Raw genomic sequence first — 18098 nt, forward strand, 5'->3', positions numbered from 1 at the left:
GTACATGATGAAGGTTGCAGAGAATAATGTGATGTAAAGGAGAGATGGCAGCACATAAAAAGGAAGGAGATTTTGGAAGGATGTTGCTAAGCTGACGGAGGACGAGCAAGAAAAGGTGCAAGATGGAAATGTGAACCCTAAAGTCAGTAAGAGTATGCCTGGAAATGATGGAGGAGGTGATCCAGGGGGTCGCTTAGGGGATGTGTGAGCTTGGAATTTGAAGATACATTGAATGGGTCCAGAGAGTGTGGACTGGGAGTCAGGCACCAGAGACACAGATGTTACCATAGCTTAGCTGTCAGGTTAACCACAGGTTGCTGCAGCACAGATCATGATTTGGGTGGAAACAAGGAGTAGAGAGAAGTTGTGTCCCAGAGATGGCTAAGAAGCAGAAAATGTTTGGTTTTAGTTACAACCTAAATGTGTGTTTAATCTCACGATTTCCTTCAAAAGAAGCGGTGTTGGGAAAGGGCATTTGGCTGGGGTATGAAGGTGCCCCCTGTTTCAGCTGGAGGAGAGGTTCTCATGGGACGGTAGCTGTTGGCAGCCCAGGTTTGGCGCTGGCAGCTTTATGCACCATAGGTAAGAACTCCCTGCTCAACGCTGTGGCCCCGGTCCAGGAGTCCCAAGGACAGCAGAGCGGGGAAGGGCTTGACTGAGTCCTCTTAAAGCCCTTTTATAGGGCTTGACCCCATCTTTCTAACCCATAGAGCATCGCTGAATTTTATGGAAACACTGGGAAGTCTGGAAGGCCCACTAGGGAAAGAAGTTGGTAGTTACTGACCTTTTTGGCTGTTTCTCTACCTTTAGTCCTGAAGCAGGGTGAGAGGGGAGGGGGCTACGGTGTTTTCCGGGGGTGGCCATAACAGAGCAACAGCTGGAGCACAGTGTGTTCCAGCTGTTCCTGTCCTCATGCTGGGTACGTCCCTCAGTGCTTGGAGATGTGAGATGAAATGCCACAGAGCAGGCTGTGCCTGCTTGCATCTTTGCTAAAAGGGTTCCTGCACAGTTGGAGACAGACCGACTTTTGCAGGGGGTTAGGTCTGGGCTGTTGTGGGGAATTGGTGGAGAGGAGAGACCTCCCCCCACCCCGCTCCTTCCCTCCACCCCCATCCCAAGTATGGATTGCGGCACCTTGATTCTTGAAATGCAGTGCTCATTTCACAGGCCACACATCACTATTGTAGAGGAAGCAGCAGGAGGATTTAGCAACAGCCTGAATGCCACAATAAGCTACACACCACTGCGGTAACCGCTGGCAAATGCTGACTTTTTAATTGTTTCCGCTGCAGGGTTAAACCTTTATTAAAGCCGTGTGAATAAACTTATTTTGATGGCTTACTGAAATATTTTAAATGCAAAAGGTAGCATAAAACACTCTTATTAAATTCGGTTTAATTCTGCTGTTAATAAAATGCCTTTCCATATGTTGTACACCCTTTTATTGATTCTGACAGAAATCTCCTGACCAGATACAGAGTGCTCAGTGTCTCTGCCTTTCTTGTTTTTAATTTAAACAAATGTAGTGCCCGTGAAAGGTGCTAGGATCGTATCAGCAAAACAAAAGTCTCTTTATCTGTTAAGGGAGAGAGGAAGAGAAATCCATCATTATTAATGTTCCTTCCTCGGCTGCTGGACCAATAGATCTTGATCTTGTCTTGCCTGGTTTGCATCCGAGAGCAAGGCAAATAGGTCAGCCGCCCCGTGCCCTCTGTCTTTGGCCATCTCAGCAGAAGGGGTAACAGAAGTGGCAGTTTATAATGTAATGAGCTTTTGCTCCACTTAATTGAAGGTGCTTTTATTCACCAGCCTCCGCTGAGCAGCCGCATGCTCCCATCGCTGTAGCACTGGTGAAGATGACGGCTTGAAAAGCCCCGGTGGAAGCTGCTGTCACCTCCACTGGCCAGCGCAGGGTGGAGTTGGAGTCCTCAGTGGTTATAATTTGGAAAGGTTGTGAGACCAAGATTGCGGCTGTTTGTGACATTTATTCCATTAACGTGAGATGAGGAAGTAAAGTAGACATCCGTGGAGAGGACAAACGGAGCTGCTTTTCTTTCTCCCTTCTCTACTTTGCAATAGACTTCAATCTTTTTGTTAAATGTTTTTTACATTCGCGAGGAGGGGAGGCAGCTTCAGATTTCTTTTCCAGGGAATGTCTCTGGCTTGCGTGGCCACCTTGGCCACGTAACCTGCCGCAAAGACGCTTGCAGACCTGCGGGAACAACAAGGCAGCTTCTGTTCCTGTAGATGCTGCCTGTACTGGGACCACTGGGATTCCAGTACCCCTTTATTTGGAAAGAAAATGAGTGCACAGAGGAGATACATTAGTTGGGAGTTTGGGGATTTTTTTTTTTTTTGAGTGCTTGAGAAATTTGCTGTCTTACGTGGGAGATCTCTGATGATGACTCAAAATATATACATTTATATAAAACGTGAGCCATGCTGATGACCAGGCAGAAAAAAAATAAATGTGAAAGCTCTGTTACTTGATTGCATGGGAAGCTTGCAAATTTGCAAAGACGAGCTTGCTCTTCCCTTGTGGCCATGTGACCCTCCTGGGTGTTGAGTAACTAATTTTTTTAAAAGACAGTTAATTTTTGGGTGGTGTTCTTTTAAGATGGAACCTGGCATTTGACCCAAAATTGTAACTGTTGTCCTGGTACCTGGGTTTTGGATTTTCAACGCACAATATAGTGGAAATGGTCTTCGCCCCATTACTCCTAATGCTTGCATGAAACTGCAAATGGTATTTCAACAGCGGGTGGGACTTAGCTACCTACAGCAAGAAAGCAAAGGAGCCATCCCTCAAAGAAATGCAGATCTGTTTTTCACTGTGTAAAACATTTACAGGGTTTTTTTAATGATGAAGTTTGGATTTTACTTAAACTTGACCTTACAACATTTCAGAGTTCTTTTGCAGCATCTCTCCTAGTCGGCAGCATGCTTAGGTAATTTAAAATGGCTTGTGATGAGATCATAAAAAGATTTATCATGTCAAATAGAGGTTTTGTGAAACAGTGTGTTTCAATTTACAAGCCAATAGAACTGTTTGCATTGATTGTTATTCTTTTTTAAACTAGATAAGCAGTTCCTGGCTTGTTTGCAGTGAGAGGATACTGCAGCATTCTCCCAAGGCTGCGGACTTGAGGCTGCAGAGAACAGACTAAACAGAAATGAGAGTTGCCTTTTCCTAAGCAGAGAGAGAGGCAAAACAGTAAACAAGAGGCATAAACTGCATAAATGAAATTTGAAATAATAAAAAAGAGAGATTCCAGTTTCAGTAATACTGAGTGTTAGCAGTAGCATATGTAAAGATATTTATTTTTAAAAAAATATGCAAGTATTTTTTAACCTTGCAGGATTCCTCTTAACGTCAGAGATAATTTACCATTGGTGATTAAGGTATGACCCACGCATGAGGGAAGCAGAGGCTTTGGGAAGCAGAGAGATGTATACTTAGAGCCAGATCCTGTAATCTGATGTGCATTCATAGACCCTTATGTAGTTGTTGGAGCTATGTATATTCCCAAGGGTCTGCCCACACAGGTCACATTGCAGGATTGGGGCTGGGGTGGTATATGAGTAATAAAACGTGCTGGAAGGCCCCTAAAAAACTGCTTGAGTATATTAAAAGAAGTAGTACTGAAAACTAGAAGCCCGATTTATTATATGGCGGTGCTCTGCTGGAACATTTGATCTTGCAGTATTTAATTCAGGAAGTCTTAATGGTATGTGCTCAGTGCATGACTGTAATGTCCATTAATGCTAGTGGAACATAAGCATACGTAGAGGGGGGAAAATGGATGCTGTGTCTTCCACGCAAGTGAAATGTTGAGTTAATTCCAGTGATGGGAAGCAACAAAACATAAGAGAAAATTGTTAGAATGGTTCAAAAGACTATTTGAAGAAGGAAAGCCAGGGCATGTCAGACACTAATTGCCACCTTCTGGTACACTGGAGCAGGTGAAGGGCTGAGTGGTGAGAAGTAATGGTCTGCTAACTTGTGTCCGTCTGTCTGGATGTATCTCGTTGCTAGTTTTCTTGTGGTTGCTTACATGGAAGGAAATGGCACACGCCTGTGTTACGAACCACGGATTTGAAAAGGTCAATTGAAACTGGAATTTATACATGAGGTGAGATGCTTAATGTCTTCATTATCGGGTCAACACCCAGAAAATACTTTCTGTTCACTTCATTCGTACAGAGGAGGACTCCAGAGCTGAACTCTGAAATGCCCGTAGTCTGCAAGTGAATAGTAAATGGCAGCATGCATTGCGTTGCTTTTCAGAAAAGCCATTCCTAAGAACAGGAATGTCATGAAGGTTCCAAAAGGGTTTCTGTTGGTGTTTGTTTCACCCTCCTCAGCTTTTTTTTTTATGATTATGCATTAAGATTTGTGAGCCTAGCCTTTTCTTCGCAAAGCCTTCCATCCTGCTCCAGGATCTTAACAGCTTTTAGCACTGCTGTAACTGTTGGCAAAGGGCTGAAGGCAGGTGGCCTCAAGTGGAAACGCTGGTGTCTGTTTGTGGAACGGTTCTCCGCGCGCTGCTTTTCTAATGAGCACAGACCCCAACGAAGGGACCGAGGTGCGCTGATTAGAGAGATTTAATTTGGCCTCCGATCCTGCAGTGGCATGTAAAGGCAATTCTGTCTGCCCTTGTAGGCCAGCGTTCACCTCTCCTAACAGTGGGGTCTAACTGGAACATAGCTGTCCCGGGCTCTTCTAAAAGTCATTGCTGAGAGCGTCACCCCCAAACAACAAGTGAGATCTAATCCAGAGTCCTAATAATAGACCTAATGAATCCAGACTGTTATCCTCACAGTTTGTTTAATTTAGTCTCACCTTTAATGTAATCACACTGATGTCATGCTATTTGTAAAACTGATGAGCTTTTTTCTCTTCTTCCTTAAACTGTATAATTTGCAGAGGAACCGTGAGCCTGCCTTTATGCCTGAGTTGCTGAAGAAGTTTGTTGCCTGCATGGGAACCTTTTCCACAGCCCATACCCAGTCCCTTCTTTGGGGAACCAGACTGTGGAAGGTCGTCAGCCTGCACCTTTAGTCTCTGCTTGAATAACAAGTTTGATAACAGCTGCTTTACTGGCGGCAGTTTCTCTCATATTGGCCATTTATTTATGTAGCTTTATGTTGTCCTCTCCCAAGATACAGACAGTTGGCTTGAATATAACAGACATCTCGTATGTGCCATAAAGGAACAGTTGAAAAAATGGAAGCAGCCAGTCTAGTACTGCAAGTTGAGCACTTCTGTCCCTCTTGCGTGTATTTTTTTTCCTAACCAAAGGACTGTATTCTTAGAACCTCACTCAGTAATTTTTAGGATTCATTGCATTTTATTGAGGCTTGTAGGCCCTGTTTCAGGTAATGTATCCTTACATCCTCTGCAGTCTGGGGTGAGTCTTGTTTTACCTCCTTGGCTCTTTGGCATGGAAATAGTGCAATCAATTTCCTGAGCTATTTTTTTTTTGTTGGTAGCAGTGAAATAATAAGTGCAATTAATTGAATAGGGCTGTTCTTGAATGCTCAAGGCTGGACCAAGAGATTTCCGTTATGTTTCTAGTACAACTGTAGCTTTTTGCTGATGTATATACTCCATTAAATTACAAACCGAGAGTCCTTTGTTGAGGTAGGTTGCAGTTTACCCCAGTGCAGTTTGGCAAAATTCCCCTGTAGACATAAATACTTGCCTGTATTGTAAAACACTCAGTTAATTATTAAAAACAATGGGGGAAAAAGTCTTTTATAACATGCTTCCTACTTATGGTCTGTGTCATGGATCAGGTGGCATATAGAAATTTTCTTCTGTGTATAGTGATTGAGGAACACTAAATTTATAAAATAGATGAAAAATTATTTAAGGAGAGTAAAGAGGGAATACTGACCATTCTTTAAAACACTCAGTATTTTCTCGTGACTTTTTCCAAAGTGAAGTTATGGTTCATTTGCTTTTTTTTTGCAACATCTAAAGAGCAGACAGAATTCTTGAAAAAAATAACTGGAAGATATTTTTAAAGTGATGTTGGTTTGTAAGAGTCTTCGCTGCTCTCTAGACTACTTTTTAATACTGACATTTTAGATGAAAGACCGTCTCTTAAACAGTTTCTTTCTGAGCTGCGTAATGCAACATAACAATAGCTATTTATATAATGCATATGCTTCCTTTCCCTGTTAGCTGTAGTTTGAAAGACTTAGTCCTAGAGCCCTGCACGTTCAGAGAATAAAAACCTCCAAAGTTTGACATCTTTAAATAAGCAACCAAATGTTATAAAGAACAAACCTCACTTACAGTTAGGAAACAATATTTACATTTAAGGTTGAAAAGCCAGGATGTAGGAAAATTTTGCTAATTTGGAAGGTGACCTTTAAGTGCACCAAAACCAAATAATTTGTAAGCTATGGCACAGGGCACATTCCTGCAAAATTTGTGTGAATACTGCTTTAGTGGTTCTTGAAAGACAAACAAAGAGACCTGGAATGAAATCTTTATCCCTCTCCCAAATAAGATTGAAGCTAACAAAGGCATACAGCAGCGCTCTTTCAAAGCTTGCCATTAAAATGAAGGCTCTGCAGCACAGCTAATGAGATGGCTCAGAGTGGAAAACAATCTGTTTTTAAGAATGTTTAGATCAAAAGTAATTTCTAATCTATGAAATAAAGTCGCTTTTCAATACCTTTCTTTCACTAGTAAAGCTTTTTATGTTTGCACTATTTACTTCAATCAGATGTTTTCAATTTTACTTTTTTCTTCCTGAAAATACTTCCTAGGGTTAGTCGGTAGTGACCAACAGCATTATTCTTTTTCTCTCTCCCCTATTCACCCACCCCCACACATTAAAAAAAAATGAGAAAAGAAGAGGGGGAGGAAGAAAGAAACATCTTTTCTTAAATGATTTGCAAGCATCTGTGCTTTAAGCTACTTTTTATGAACACTCCTTAGTAATGACTCAAGGTAAAAAAGCAGAAAAGCATCCAATGTTAGGAAATTGCAATCCAATACCATGTAATTTAAACCTGCCATTGCCTCTCCTGTACTAAATGACATACAGATGGGTAGCTCTGTTCCCTCTACTTTGGGAACACAATTGGTCTTTTTATGAGTGTATATACATTGCTAGAAAAAAATATTTTTGTTGGGACTGTTTATTTCTAATTGTACCATATTTGAATTACTGTCATAATTAGAGTGCTTTTTCCCTGCTGTATTTTGTCAGCTAATTTTTGCAAGCAATTATCAGAGTTATTTGAATATTTGACAATTTCTGTTACTACTTTGGGAGTTTTCATTCTCAAAAGCAACCGTATTGTTATTTTTTCTTTCCTGATGTGATGTGAATTTCTGCAGTATACAAATGTTTTTTTTTACAGTAATCCTTATGTACTCCTTGGATTTTCTGTGTGAACTAAGCAAAACATAAGACGAGATTTTTAAAGGAGAGTAATTTCAATAGCAACCCTAATTTTTACGACAAGTTTATTGTTGAACCTTGTACAGCTTTGTGCATAAAGAAATTACTTGCTCCTCAGGGCTTCCATTCTAATGCTTCAACAGTGAAAAAATACAATGCTTAATGCTCTAAAGTAAAAGGATGAGGATGCGACTAGGAGTTCAATCAACTTTATTGGAATTCTAAAGATTTAGAATTGTTTATCAACCACTTTAAAGGGTAATGAAATTGTTGGATATTGTGGCTGAACATCATATGCCCATTACCGTAAGTCTCCAATATAGATGTCTTGTAAAGAACATTTCAGCTGTAGTTGGGTTTTTTTGCAAATTTTTTTTTTTAATAGTTGGAAGAATGTTACTTTCTTGTGAATGATTGTGTGTGCAACAGTTTAGTGTATAACACACCAAAGGGCTTTGGCTGTAGCACATTGTCACTGCTCCAGTGGAATCACCTGGCTCTCAAGCAAAATTCTTTTTTAAACTTGGATTTGAAGAAATAATCAGCTGCAGTTCAGCTGAGCCATTCTTCGTGCATTAGGGACCGGTCTGGTCATTGACAAGTGAATGCAGAAGCTATGCTGTGGCCGTCTGCCAAAGCAATTATTCAGGATTTAAGCTAAAAAGGCTCCTTCTCCCATATCCTCTCCCTTTGCAGGGTCATGTAGGGATAAAAAGGACTGTAAGGTGGTCTTTTCCCAGGAGGAGCTGAGGAAGCGGCTGACACCCTTGCAGTACCATGTCACTCAGGAGAAGGGGACTGAAAGGTAAGGCAGGATGAAGGAAATGCAGTCCTCTAAACACAGGCATCTTTCTTTTCTTCCCCTCCTCTCAATGGTGCTTCCTCACCTTCCCCACCGAGGTGTTTTTTTTTTTATTTCCCCAGGATTTCTGCACTTGTTTACTAACCCCTACAAATTAACACCACTGCAAAGACAAGCATCTGCAGCACGGGGGCCAAGGCCAGGGGTCTTGTGTGACTTTTTCTTTTAATGAACACTGCATGTCTTATAAAGTCACTGGGCTCATGTTTAGAGTCTGTTTTTAGTTTACTACAAAATGTGTGGAAGTAATAGCGGTTTAGGTACACTTTTTTTGGAAGATATCGCAGTAAGCAGAACCACGAGGGAAATGGCCCCGTGCCAGGAGGCTGGAGTTTTGAAGGTGGCCATTGTAAGTATAGACGTTTTGGCTGCAGAAAGAAGGTAGCATAATTTAGTTCTTTTCCACCCCACTCCAATTTCTTTTTGAAGCACATATGGAGAAGGTATTTATTGGCTCATTTGTGGTTGGAATGTTAAAAATTTTCAATAACTGCCCTCACATGGCTTTAGTCACTGGAAGCCAGCCCTGAGTCCTGGAGGAAAGGAAAAAAAAAAGGACTCGCTTCCAAGACTGTTTTTAGTGAATAAAGTCTCTCTCTCAGCTGATTCCAGCATGAAGGTAACTTGCCAAGGCCTAGCCATTTTTTGTTGTCTAATTTATGCCACTGAGCTTGGCGTAAGGCCCTGGCTTTACCTCTGCTCCACACGTTCTAATGATGTAACTGCTTGTTTTCATTCATGACCTGAAAGGGCTCTCCACCGCACGTGGGGTCTCGGTTAATCGGCAGCACTCTTCCTGACTGTGCGTACCAGAGGCTGAATGTGCCGAGAGGGGGACGGCAGGGACAGTGCCCCTCTCCGCGCTGGCCCCCTTCGTCCTCCCGCAGCCCCGGAGGGGCAGGGGGACGTTGGCCTCTGCCGCGAGGCCTGCCTTCCCCCCCCCCCGCGGCCCTTCTCGCTCTTGTGTACAGGACCAACAACGTGATTTAATGCACACAAACAATCGGAGATTAGGTCATTCTTAAAAATCCTGTTTATAAAAAAAAATTGGACCTCATAAAAAGGGTGAAAGGATAATAAAAACAAGCTGCTGAGCACATAGGCTTTTTGTTGGGCTAGCGCAGCTGATTCGTATTAGATGAATGACCTCCTAGCCTCTTAGATTGTTAACTTAGAAAAATATTCCCTTAAAGCTGTAATACTGCTTTTCAACTAAAAATATAAGGCGCACACAGCTTGAAATCGTGGACCAATTATTTCATTTTCAGCTACAATGCCTCTGCCGCCCCGGCAGCCCGCCGCGGCCTGCGCCAGCGCCACGGCCTTGCAGCTCCCGGGCGGCAGGCACCCCAGCACTTCACACCTCTGCCCCAGCAGCTGAGCCCACCGCCAACCACCTTCCTAAAGACAGAGCTGGAGAAATGCGTCAGGTTGAGCGACGTGTCAGAGAGCCCCTGTTTACAAAAACTTGTGTTTCACTTGCCAGATAGGGGAAGATTCCAGTTTTTCCCTTTTTCTTGTCCTTTGAACTGTGGGACAATTCGCTTCCTCTTGCATGATACATAACACCTGAGGCACACTAATGAGGACATTCCCCTTTTCCTGTGCCTGCTTTATTTGCTGCCTTTAATAAAAAACAACTGCCAACTTTTAAATCCTGGGGTTTTTTTTTTCTGTAACATTTTTCTAAAGTCTTAGCTAATTTAATAATTAAACCCTCCCCAAATTCCTTTATTTATTTTTAAAATGTAGTGTTGTTGTTTTCCCAGTGCCTTTGAGGGGGAGTACACACATCATAAAGCTCGAGGAATATACAAATGTGTTGTTTGTGGGACTCCTTTATTCAAGTGAGTATGCTAAATATAGTTTTGAGATTTCTGTCTCTTAGTTTATATGCTGTGTTCCTGTGTATATTTCAGTACTTACGTAATTGTATAAGATCATTTAACTCATTCAAATTGATACGAGATACAAGGAAAGCAATGTAAATAATAATGCTATAGTAAAATTTCTCTTAAAAAATAGTAAATAAATAAGATAGCAGTCAAGTAAAATAGGTAATTTGACAGAAAAAAAATAGTAATTATTTTTTATTTTTTATATGCAGCCATGCCAAGTAATTGTAACACAGTCTTTTGCTGTGCTGAGAGACACTGAGTTTGGGCTGTTAGTATTACTCACAGGTAGCTTTAAGGTCTGGATCCCGGGTGGTGATGCTGCATCCATGCTACAACAGTGTATCTGATAATGGAGAGAAAAGTAGATGCTTTTTTAGAATTCAAGCAGTTAAGAAAACAAACCCCAGGAAAATTGCATTACTTACTGAATTTTCATCCCAATTAGCACACATAGAGAGCTGGTTTAGGAACTGAAGCAAGGATTAAGAAAGAAATAATAACTTTCATGTCTTGCATGAAACATACTGTTTAGAAGTACTGTGGGAATTGTGGCCCTAAATTTGGTGCTAGAAGCAGTGCTGATTGAATTCTCTCAATCACTGCATTGTTCTGCATGGATTCAGTTGTTTTTTATGTGTTTTTTTTTATTTCTGGCTGTTTGTGTTCATTCTGATGAAGAGGTTTGGGGTTTTTTTTTGCTTGTTTTTCCCCTCAGTTCACACTGACTCAGTCCCTCTCACTTGAAGAGGTACCTTTACAGCTGCATGAAACAGGATGGCCAGGATAGCGCTAATAACAGAGAAAATTGGGTCAGTAATAGGTTACAAAGGAAAATAAAATTGATGTAGCTCCAGAATCACCAGATGTGGCAGTGATAGTTGTTCTCAAGAGACTGTCTGTAAAGATGAAAGAAGCACTTCGTCTCTGTTATGTTTGATTCCTCTGTTAGGAGGATTACCTGCAGAAACTTCACTAATAACGTGAATCTTTTGAGTTGGAAAACTGATCGTTATGAACTCAGCCAAAGCAATATTCTCATGTCATGTGTTACTGTGGTGCTTGGCTTTGGGGTACAAAGTGGGGATCTAAAGTCTCCATAACCTGGTTTTCTACTCTGCCATTTAGACATTCCCCTGCTTACTATAGCTAAATCTTTATGGGGGAAATCCTGGCTCTGTTGAAGTCAATTCAGATTTGGCAAATGAATACAATGGAGCCAGGATTTCACCTTCTACCTTCAAGACTGGCTTCCTTTCTACTGTCTGCTGGAGAAAGAGTAGGGTTTTTTGTGGGGTGAGATTTGGACAGCAGTCGTTCACATAAATGAATGTGAACTAGTTTCCAGTTGCCTTCACAATCCATTTAATATGGGAAAAAAACTGCAATATGAGACTTACCTGTGATTATCTCAAGTGCGCAGTATGCTTTGGCATAGTCTTGACTTCTTTGAGTTAATGAGTTGGATTTCTCTATGTGAAATGAGCTATATGGAAATGTCCCTGTTTTCAGATTCTCTTTGAGACTCCCTATGAATTTTATGGGAGGAGAAAGAGGGAAGCTGTTTTTTTTTTTTATTTTTAATAAATCCCAGGCCAGTGAGCACCTGAAAAAAAACACCTTGCTGATTGTGTCCCAAGGCTGGACTGGCCTTCGCCCAGTCTCCCCAAAGTCTTTGTGTTGCTTTGTGAGTTCTTGCCACCTCTGGTCTACAATTCAGCCAGTGGTTCTGAAGTGACTGGCAAGGGTGGGAACAAATGGAGAGGCCAATAGGGGTCCATGTTATTTTGTTTACTGATGCCAAAATATCAGTGCATAATGTCTTCCTCAAGTAGGGAAGCTGCATTCTTGTATCTTGGGGACTGCTTCAGCCCAGGGAGCTAAAAAAGCGAGAAGGAAACATAGATAAGAGAATGCAAAATATATGCTATTTACTAATTTTTCCCTACAGAGTGTAAATTACCAAAGTACTTTCTTAGGTGTAAGGTGGTAGTACAATATAAAGGAAGTCCATTGCCTCATTTAAAATAAAAGTTAATTTTGTGGTAGTGGGTTGTTTTGGGGTTTTTTGTTTGGGGTTTTTTTTTGTTTTGTTTTGTTTTTTTTTTTAATTTCCAGATACTAATCTGAAACTTGCATTTCCATTTGTTTCTCATTGAGTGTCCATTAATTTTTTTTCCTTTGTGTCATTGTCATCTGTAAATATATATATTTGGACTATGGACCTGTCAGTTTAACCAGGAAAGAGACTGGAGCTTCAGCAGTAATATTAACAAACTTCAACTTTTAACATTTCTGATTTACGTTGTTTCATTACCATGTGACACGCGAGGTCAGGGAACACATGAATTTTACACTCCAGATGAAAGACCTGGTTTTTGGTATGCCTTTAAAACAGAACTCTGTCTCTATCACAGGAAAGATAAAAGAAACAATTAGTAATTTAACATCTCTTCATCTACCTACTTGTACTAGTGTTATGAGAAACCTCCCAAGCTTTATGGAGAACATGCTTTAACTTTTTCCACAATCAAAGGTGCCTCACACATCAAATCCATAATCATGCCATTGAATCTAATTGTTCCATCTCTGAACTTTCATGCCAGACGGTCTCCTACATCCTAGTACAGCTGCCTAAAGAAAGCAGTAAATGAGAGAGACAATAAACTAATCTCAAGGACCTCCTTTTCTACAAGCCAGCCCTTATGTGGTTTTGTGTTACACTTTCTCCAATCTAGCTGCAGGCTTATGCTAAGAGGAGCAGCCCTCTTCCCCCTGCCTTTCTCTAGGGTGTGTTTTCATGGCTTCCTCTTCACTGGACCTCACCTGGTGTGGTAGAGCATGTCTCTATGCAGGACATTGTTCTGATAGAAAACTAATCAGCCAGGGAAAAAACCCTCATGTTTGTCAACTATACCTGCTTGTGTTATTTTTTTGGGAGCCACATTTATCATGACTGGGCAACCTCTGCAGCAAGGTTGTGTGTTTCTGTATCAGTTTACAGAGCACCAGCTACCCCACTCAGCGTTTTCTAAAGCCCAAGTGTATTTGCAAGATTGCACCTACTCTAATTTTCAAGGCATTTTTTTTTGTATACTGTGCAAAAACACCCTTCTGTCCACAGCCATGGCAAGAGGAGGTTAGAAAGGACTGGCACGAAATACTCAACTCGCTCTATCGCCATAGGAGAGGAACTGTTCCATATTTAATAAACCATGGTCGTGTCCTTTACCATATGCAGGACTGTGTGAGAAAGGTGTGGTATAGATGGGAACTGGGAAGCCTGGGAGAATGGTTTCCTTTTAAAAAAAGAAATATTATTGTTGTGTCAGTTTCCAGTTTTTAGGGCCAAGGAATGAATTGCCAAGTCTTCATAAATCACCCACTGCTGCCTTTATTGCTTCCTGGAAGGAATTCTTGGTAATGGTGTTGGCTCTTCTGAACATGCACTAAGAGAAATAGCAACACCCTTATTCATGTCATGTTTTCATTTGATTTTCGTTGAACTGTGTCAGGTCTTCTCAACATCTCTCAGACATCCAAAAGCAAATCATGAGAAAAGCAAAGCGTGGCTGGGCAATATTGCAGTGCCATTAGCATCATACCACTCTTGTCTTCACAACTAAAGGAATATTTCAATCACCAGGCTAGGTCTTTACAAGTAATTTCCTTGCCCCACTGCTGAGTGCTTAATTAATTGTCTTTAAGCTTTCTTAATAATGTTTTTATCCTTTGAGTAGGCCAAATGACAAATCAGCACTGGCTTTCTGGCTACGAGAGCCCATATGAAGTAACTGCTGTAGTGTCTCTAATAAGATCTCATGGAACTACTTGAGCAACTTCATCCACCCTGACTTTTTCCTCACAAAACTTTGTCAAAACCAGCAGCTTCTGTTTAATAACATTTGTTTGGAGTAAGTTGGCTCTCACCAGTGGAGGAATCAGTCAGCAGGCAGTACTGCCAAACAGTTCTCATCCAAACCCAGATTTTTCCTAGGTCTTGTGTAGCTCCGAGAAGCTTGAGGATCTTAAAACTTGCAAGCGTTTCTGCAATTTTTTGTGACTGTCCCCTAGAAAAGGCTGATGGAGTTAAACATGAGTAAAGTTGTTATCATTGAGCATTGGTTTCTTCTTGTTTCACCATGTTTTGGTTGAAACCAACCATTGCTGTGTCACTGCTGCATGACAGATTGTTACGCACTCCTAGTTGTCTCAGCAAAAATCAAGATAGCAGAGTGCTCGTCTTCCTCAGAGCCATCTAGAGTCTGGAGGTTTAATCCACCTCTGAGGAAGACCATCAATATGAATGCTATATTTACTGCAATCCCTGCAGCAAAATTGCTTTGTGAATGCAGCCCATGGCATCTTCCACATCAGAATGTACCTGAATGCCAAATCCACATCTAATCCCACGTGAGTGCTGAATATGGGCAAAGCTGTGTACAGCTTATCACAGCTGTAGCACAGGGTCATTGATGGAGCTTGACCTGGTGGTTACTAATTTCTGTGGTGGTTTGGAACAGGACTTTGTCCTCCTGGTCCTTAAGACCAAGAGCAAGAGCTACCTTGGAGCAAGAACGGTACAATTCTGAGCTTGGGTAGAGCTGCTAGGCAGCTCTCGGGGGAAGGCTTCTTCCACTGGATGCTTGGCAAGTGCGGTGTTATAGAAGCTGCAGTCATTATAGCAAACGGTTCTGTGCTCCTAATCGGCTCATGGGTAGTTTTTAATATCCTCTAACTGGCAGCTTCTTGGCTGGTGCTGAATGCTCATTTCACTACCCTCATATAAGCAAAGATTTTTATGTTCAGGATTAGGAGAGGGAGAGCAAGTTGGGAAACAAAAAACACTTCATCTTTTTTTTTTTTTTTTCCTTGATCCACAAGCCACCTGGTCTTGTCTTTTCAGTAGATCAGCTCTATCGTACTAGGCTGGTTGCTGCCCACAAATGTAGTAAGGCACTGTCTGAATTACTGTGGCCGAGGGCACTGGCAGCACAAGGAGCAAGTCAGGTGAGACTGTCAGCTGCAAGCCAATGCAACAGCAAACCTGAGATTTCCTTTTGTTTGGGTTCTCTGAGTAAGACCATCTCCAGCAGTGAAAACAAGTACAGGAGTATGAGGGATCTCATGGTTTGCTAGGCAGAGGAAATTTCAACAAGCGTCCTTTCCAAAAGGCAAATGTTGATGTAGATTTCCTAGGAGAAACATGTTAGGATTCAAAAAAGAAGGAAAAGGGGACTTAAAATGTAATGTTTTAAATATTTCATGGTCTCACTGAGACAAGCCTGTGAAATTGTTTTGATTTACTTATTGCTGAGCATGACTGAGTTGCAAATCCGTATTGAAGGTACTTAGAAATAAGAGGAAATAAATGCAAAGATTTCCATAATCCTAGAGATATCTATAGACAACTTCCACTGATTTTATTAAGAATTTCATTGATGCTTTCACTGCAAAATTTCAATCGATTCTCTATAAACTTTTAAGTCTGATATGTAGTTTCCCCTGTTTAAAATGCACACTTCTTTGTACTGACTGTTCATCAGTCACCCTGCTTGGAAGAACTAATTTTCAGCTGGTCTTAACCTACCTTATGCTTTACTATGTGTATGTATGTACCTAAAGTAAAAATGAGGTAAACTGGATTGTTATCGATTATGCCTGCAGAAGCTGTAGGTTTCTATATTTATCTGTTTGTAACTCTCACATTAAAATAAACTCTGGGCAGAACTCACCCTGAGACTACTCATCGACTAACATGATGTTAAAATGCTCTTTTTGAATTTGTTTTTTCATCAATATGCAGAACAGAAATTTTCACAGCATCCATCAACAGTGAATCAAACTTTTTTCTGTAGTCTAGGAAAGTGAGATTAAAAATACATCTTTAACCAGGCTTCCTAAGGAAGCAAGGCTTACAGCATTGTGCTGTCTGTGTGTCAATCCTTTCCTAATAATAAAACTGTATCATTTAATCTACTTGCCAATTTCAGCCAAATTTGGCAGGGGAGTAGCTATTAAACCTCAAAGATATTAAGTTCTTAAAACTTTCATGAAATTGGGAGAGATCACATTGAAGCCCTCTCTGAGGGGAGACCTGAACAAGAGTTCAACAATATTATTAGATTATATCAGATAATATTATTGTAAATAATATATATATATTATTGTATTATAACAGAGAATCCACATGAGGGTGGAAGAGAGAGAGGCATTATGAATGTCCAGCTCTGGGAAGTACCTGTGAGTAGTTTTGCCGCTATAGACACCACAGGACCTGTCCCCTGGACACAATGCAGCAGCAAGCTCAGCTTTTCTCCTTCTGGTGCCTGAGGAACTACTCGATTCTTAACGCTTGAGGGCTTCTCAAATTCCCTGATGGTGCTGGTCTCATAAATTCCTAGATAGTTACATCAGATATTAATTTTTACATTGGAATACTGCTGCATTTTTCTTTCTGGAAGCTTGCCTTGTTATTTGGAGCTTTGGCTCATGAGTAAGGTCAGTGACCACTTCCAAGTAATGGTTTGCATTTTCAGAAGGGCTGTGTCCATACTTGTAAATAAAATGGATGAAAGCCTCTTCTCTGGCCCTAAAGGCAAGTGACAACACATGGCTTGTGTTTCTTAGCCTAAATTCCTCTCATTTGAAACACTGGCCTGATTCATCCTGCTCGTGGTCCCCAGCCTGAGCCTCCCCTGCAGCTTGCCTAGGTCCCGTCTAGGAGAACGCTAGTTTGCATGAACATGATTTGGGTCCACACAGTGTCCCGGGACGTGTTCACAACTGAGCATTTCTGTCCTGGCTGCCTTTAGCTTGCTAGCAATGCTCTAGCCAAGAACGCTGATACAGCTCGGTATTTTCTGTACTATTGGGGGCAAAGAGGGAAGAGAGAGGAATGATTTTATTCTGCTCAGTCACCTGGGCCAGGACATTGGTTGGCTTGGATTGCATCAGGAGCCTGCTAGATCTTTGTCTCTTCAGTGAACTGCTCATGCCAATAGGGACTAAAGTCCTTTGAAAAGGAAGATGTACCAAAGCTGCACCCATCATCTCCACAACTGTAACAGATCTTTATTAAATCAAAGTTCTTTTCAAAGGGGACTATATTTTGAATGTCTGCCCCTACCAGTGTTGTGTTTAGCATCCTGGAAGCAAAACCTTGCAAAGGAACAACCTGGTATAAACTACTAATGCAAATGTGTAAGAAAGCCAAGAGGAGTCAATGACTCCTTCAACATGAAAACAAAAGAATTACAACTGCAGAGGTTTCATCAGGTGTTTTCTGAGAGAGCTGTGGGACTTTCAAAGGCTGTTGCCAATGCTGAGCTTCCACAGAACCTGAATAAACCTGTTAAAGACTTCATCAAGAAGGGTGGAAGAAAAAGGCAGTTGTAATGCAACAGTAGAAGTTCTGCGCTAAGTCTGCTTTCCCCTCTTCTTGCCAAAAGCCCGCTTCACTGGCAAATAGCGGATCTGTGTTGGCTACAGCTGTAGTGTGTCTGGTCACACCACAGCATGGGGCACTGAACAACTGCAGTTCAGTCATACTTTGGAAGGCAGTAGTTTAAAATTCAGACTATAGGAACACGTGGTGATTATCATTACTCCATTTCTCTCTCTTTCTCAGTACTTGGCAGTCTGAGCATCTGGTTTACAGTGCCTTTTAAAAGTAACAGGTCAACATCCTGCACCTCTTTACAGTACAAAGTGACCATCATATATTTTATTGTTTGTGTTTGATTTAATTATTTCTGGGATCTTTAAAAGTGTTGCAGCACCTTGTCCTTAGCTAAATCTTTCCAGTAGCTCCCTATTTCCTTGCATGTTGTGTGCTGCTAGTTGAGCTACTTGGCATTTGTGTGTTTGCTGTCTGTATTTGAGTCATATCACAGTTGGAAATGGAAGGCACTTTAT

At 41.3% G+C, this 18098-nt stretch overlaps 1 protein-coding gene across 5 annotated transcripts in view; it reads left to right on the forward strand.

Annotated features, from left to right (window-relative positions):
* MSRB3 (methionine sulfoxide reductase B3) overlaps positions 1-18098 on the forward strand; it is an 86761-nt gene that overhangs the window by 24830 nt on the left and 43833 nt on the right. For all 5 annotated transcript variants that reach the window (XM_086748844.1, XM_086748859.1, XM_086748834.1 and 2 more), the window contains 2 exons: positions 8121-8229; positions 10056-10133. In XM_086748844.1, coding sequence (XP_086604970.1) covers positions 8121-8229; positions 10056-10133 — 187 coding nt within the window. The remainder of the gene's footprint in view (positions 1-8120; positions 8230-10055; positions 10134-18098) is intronic.

Source organism: Chlamydotis macqueenii, chromosome 1, assembly GCF_036417535.1.
Source record: "Chlamydotis macqueenii isolate bChlMac1 chromosome 1, bChlMac1.mat, whole genome shotgun sequence".
Lineage (NCBI taxonomy): Eukaryota > Metazoa > Chordata > Aves > Otidiformes > Otididae > Chlamydotis > Chlamydotis macqueenii.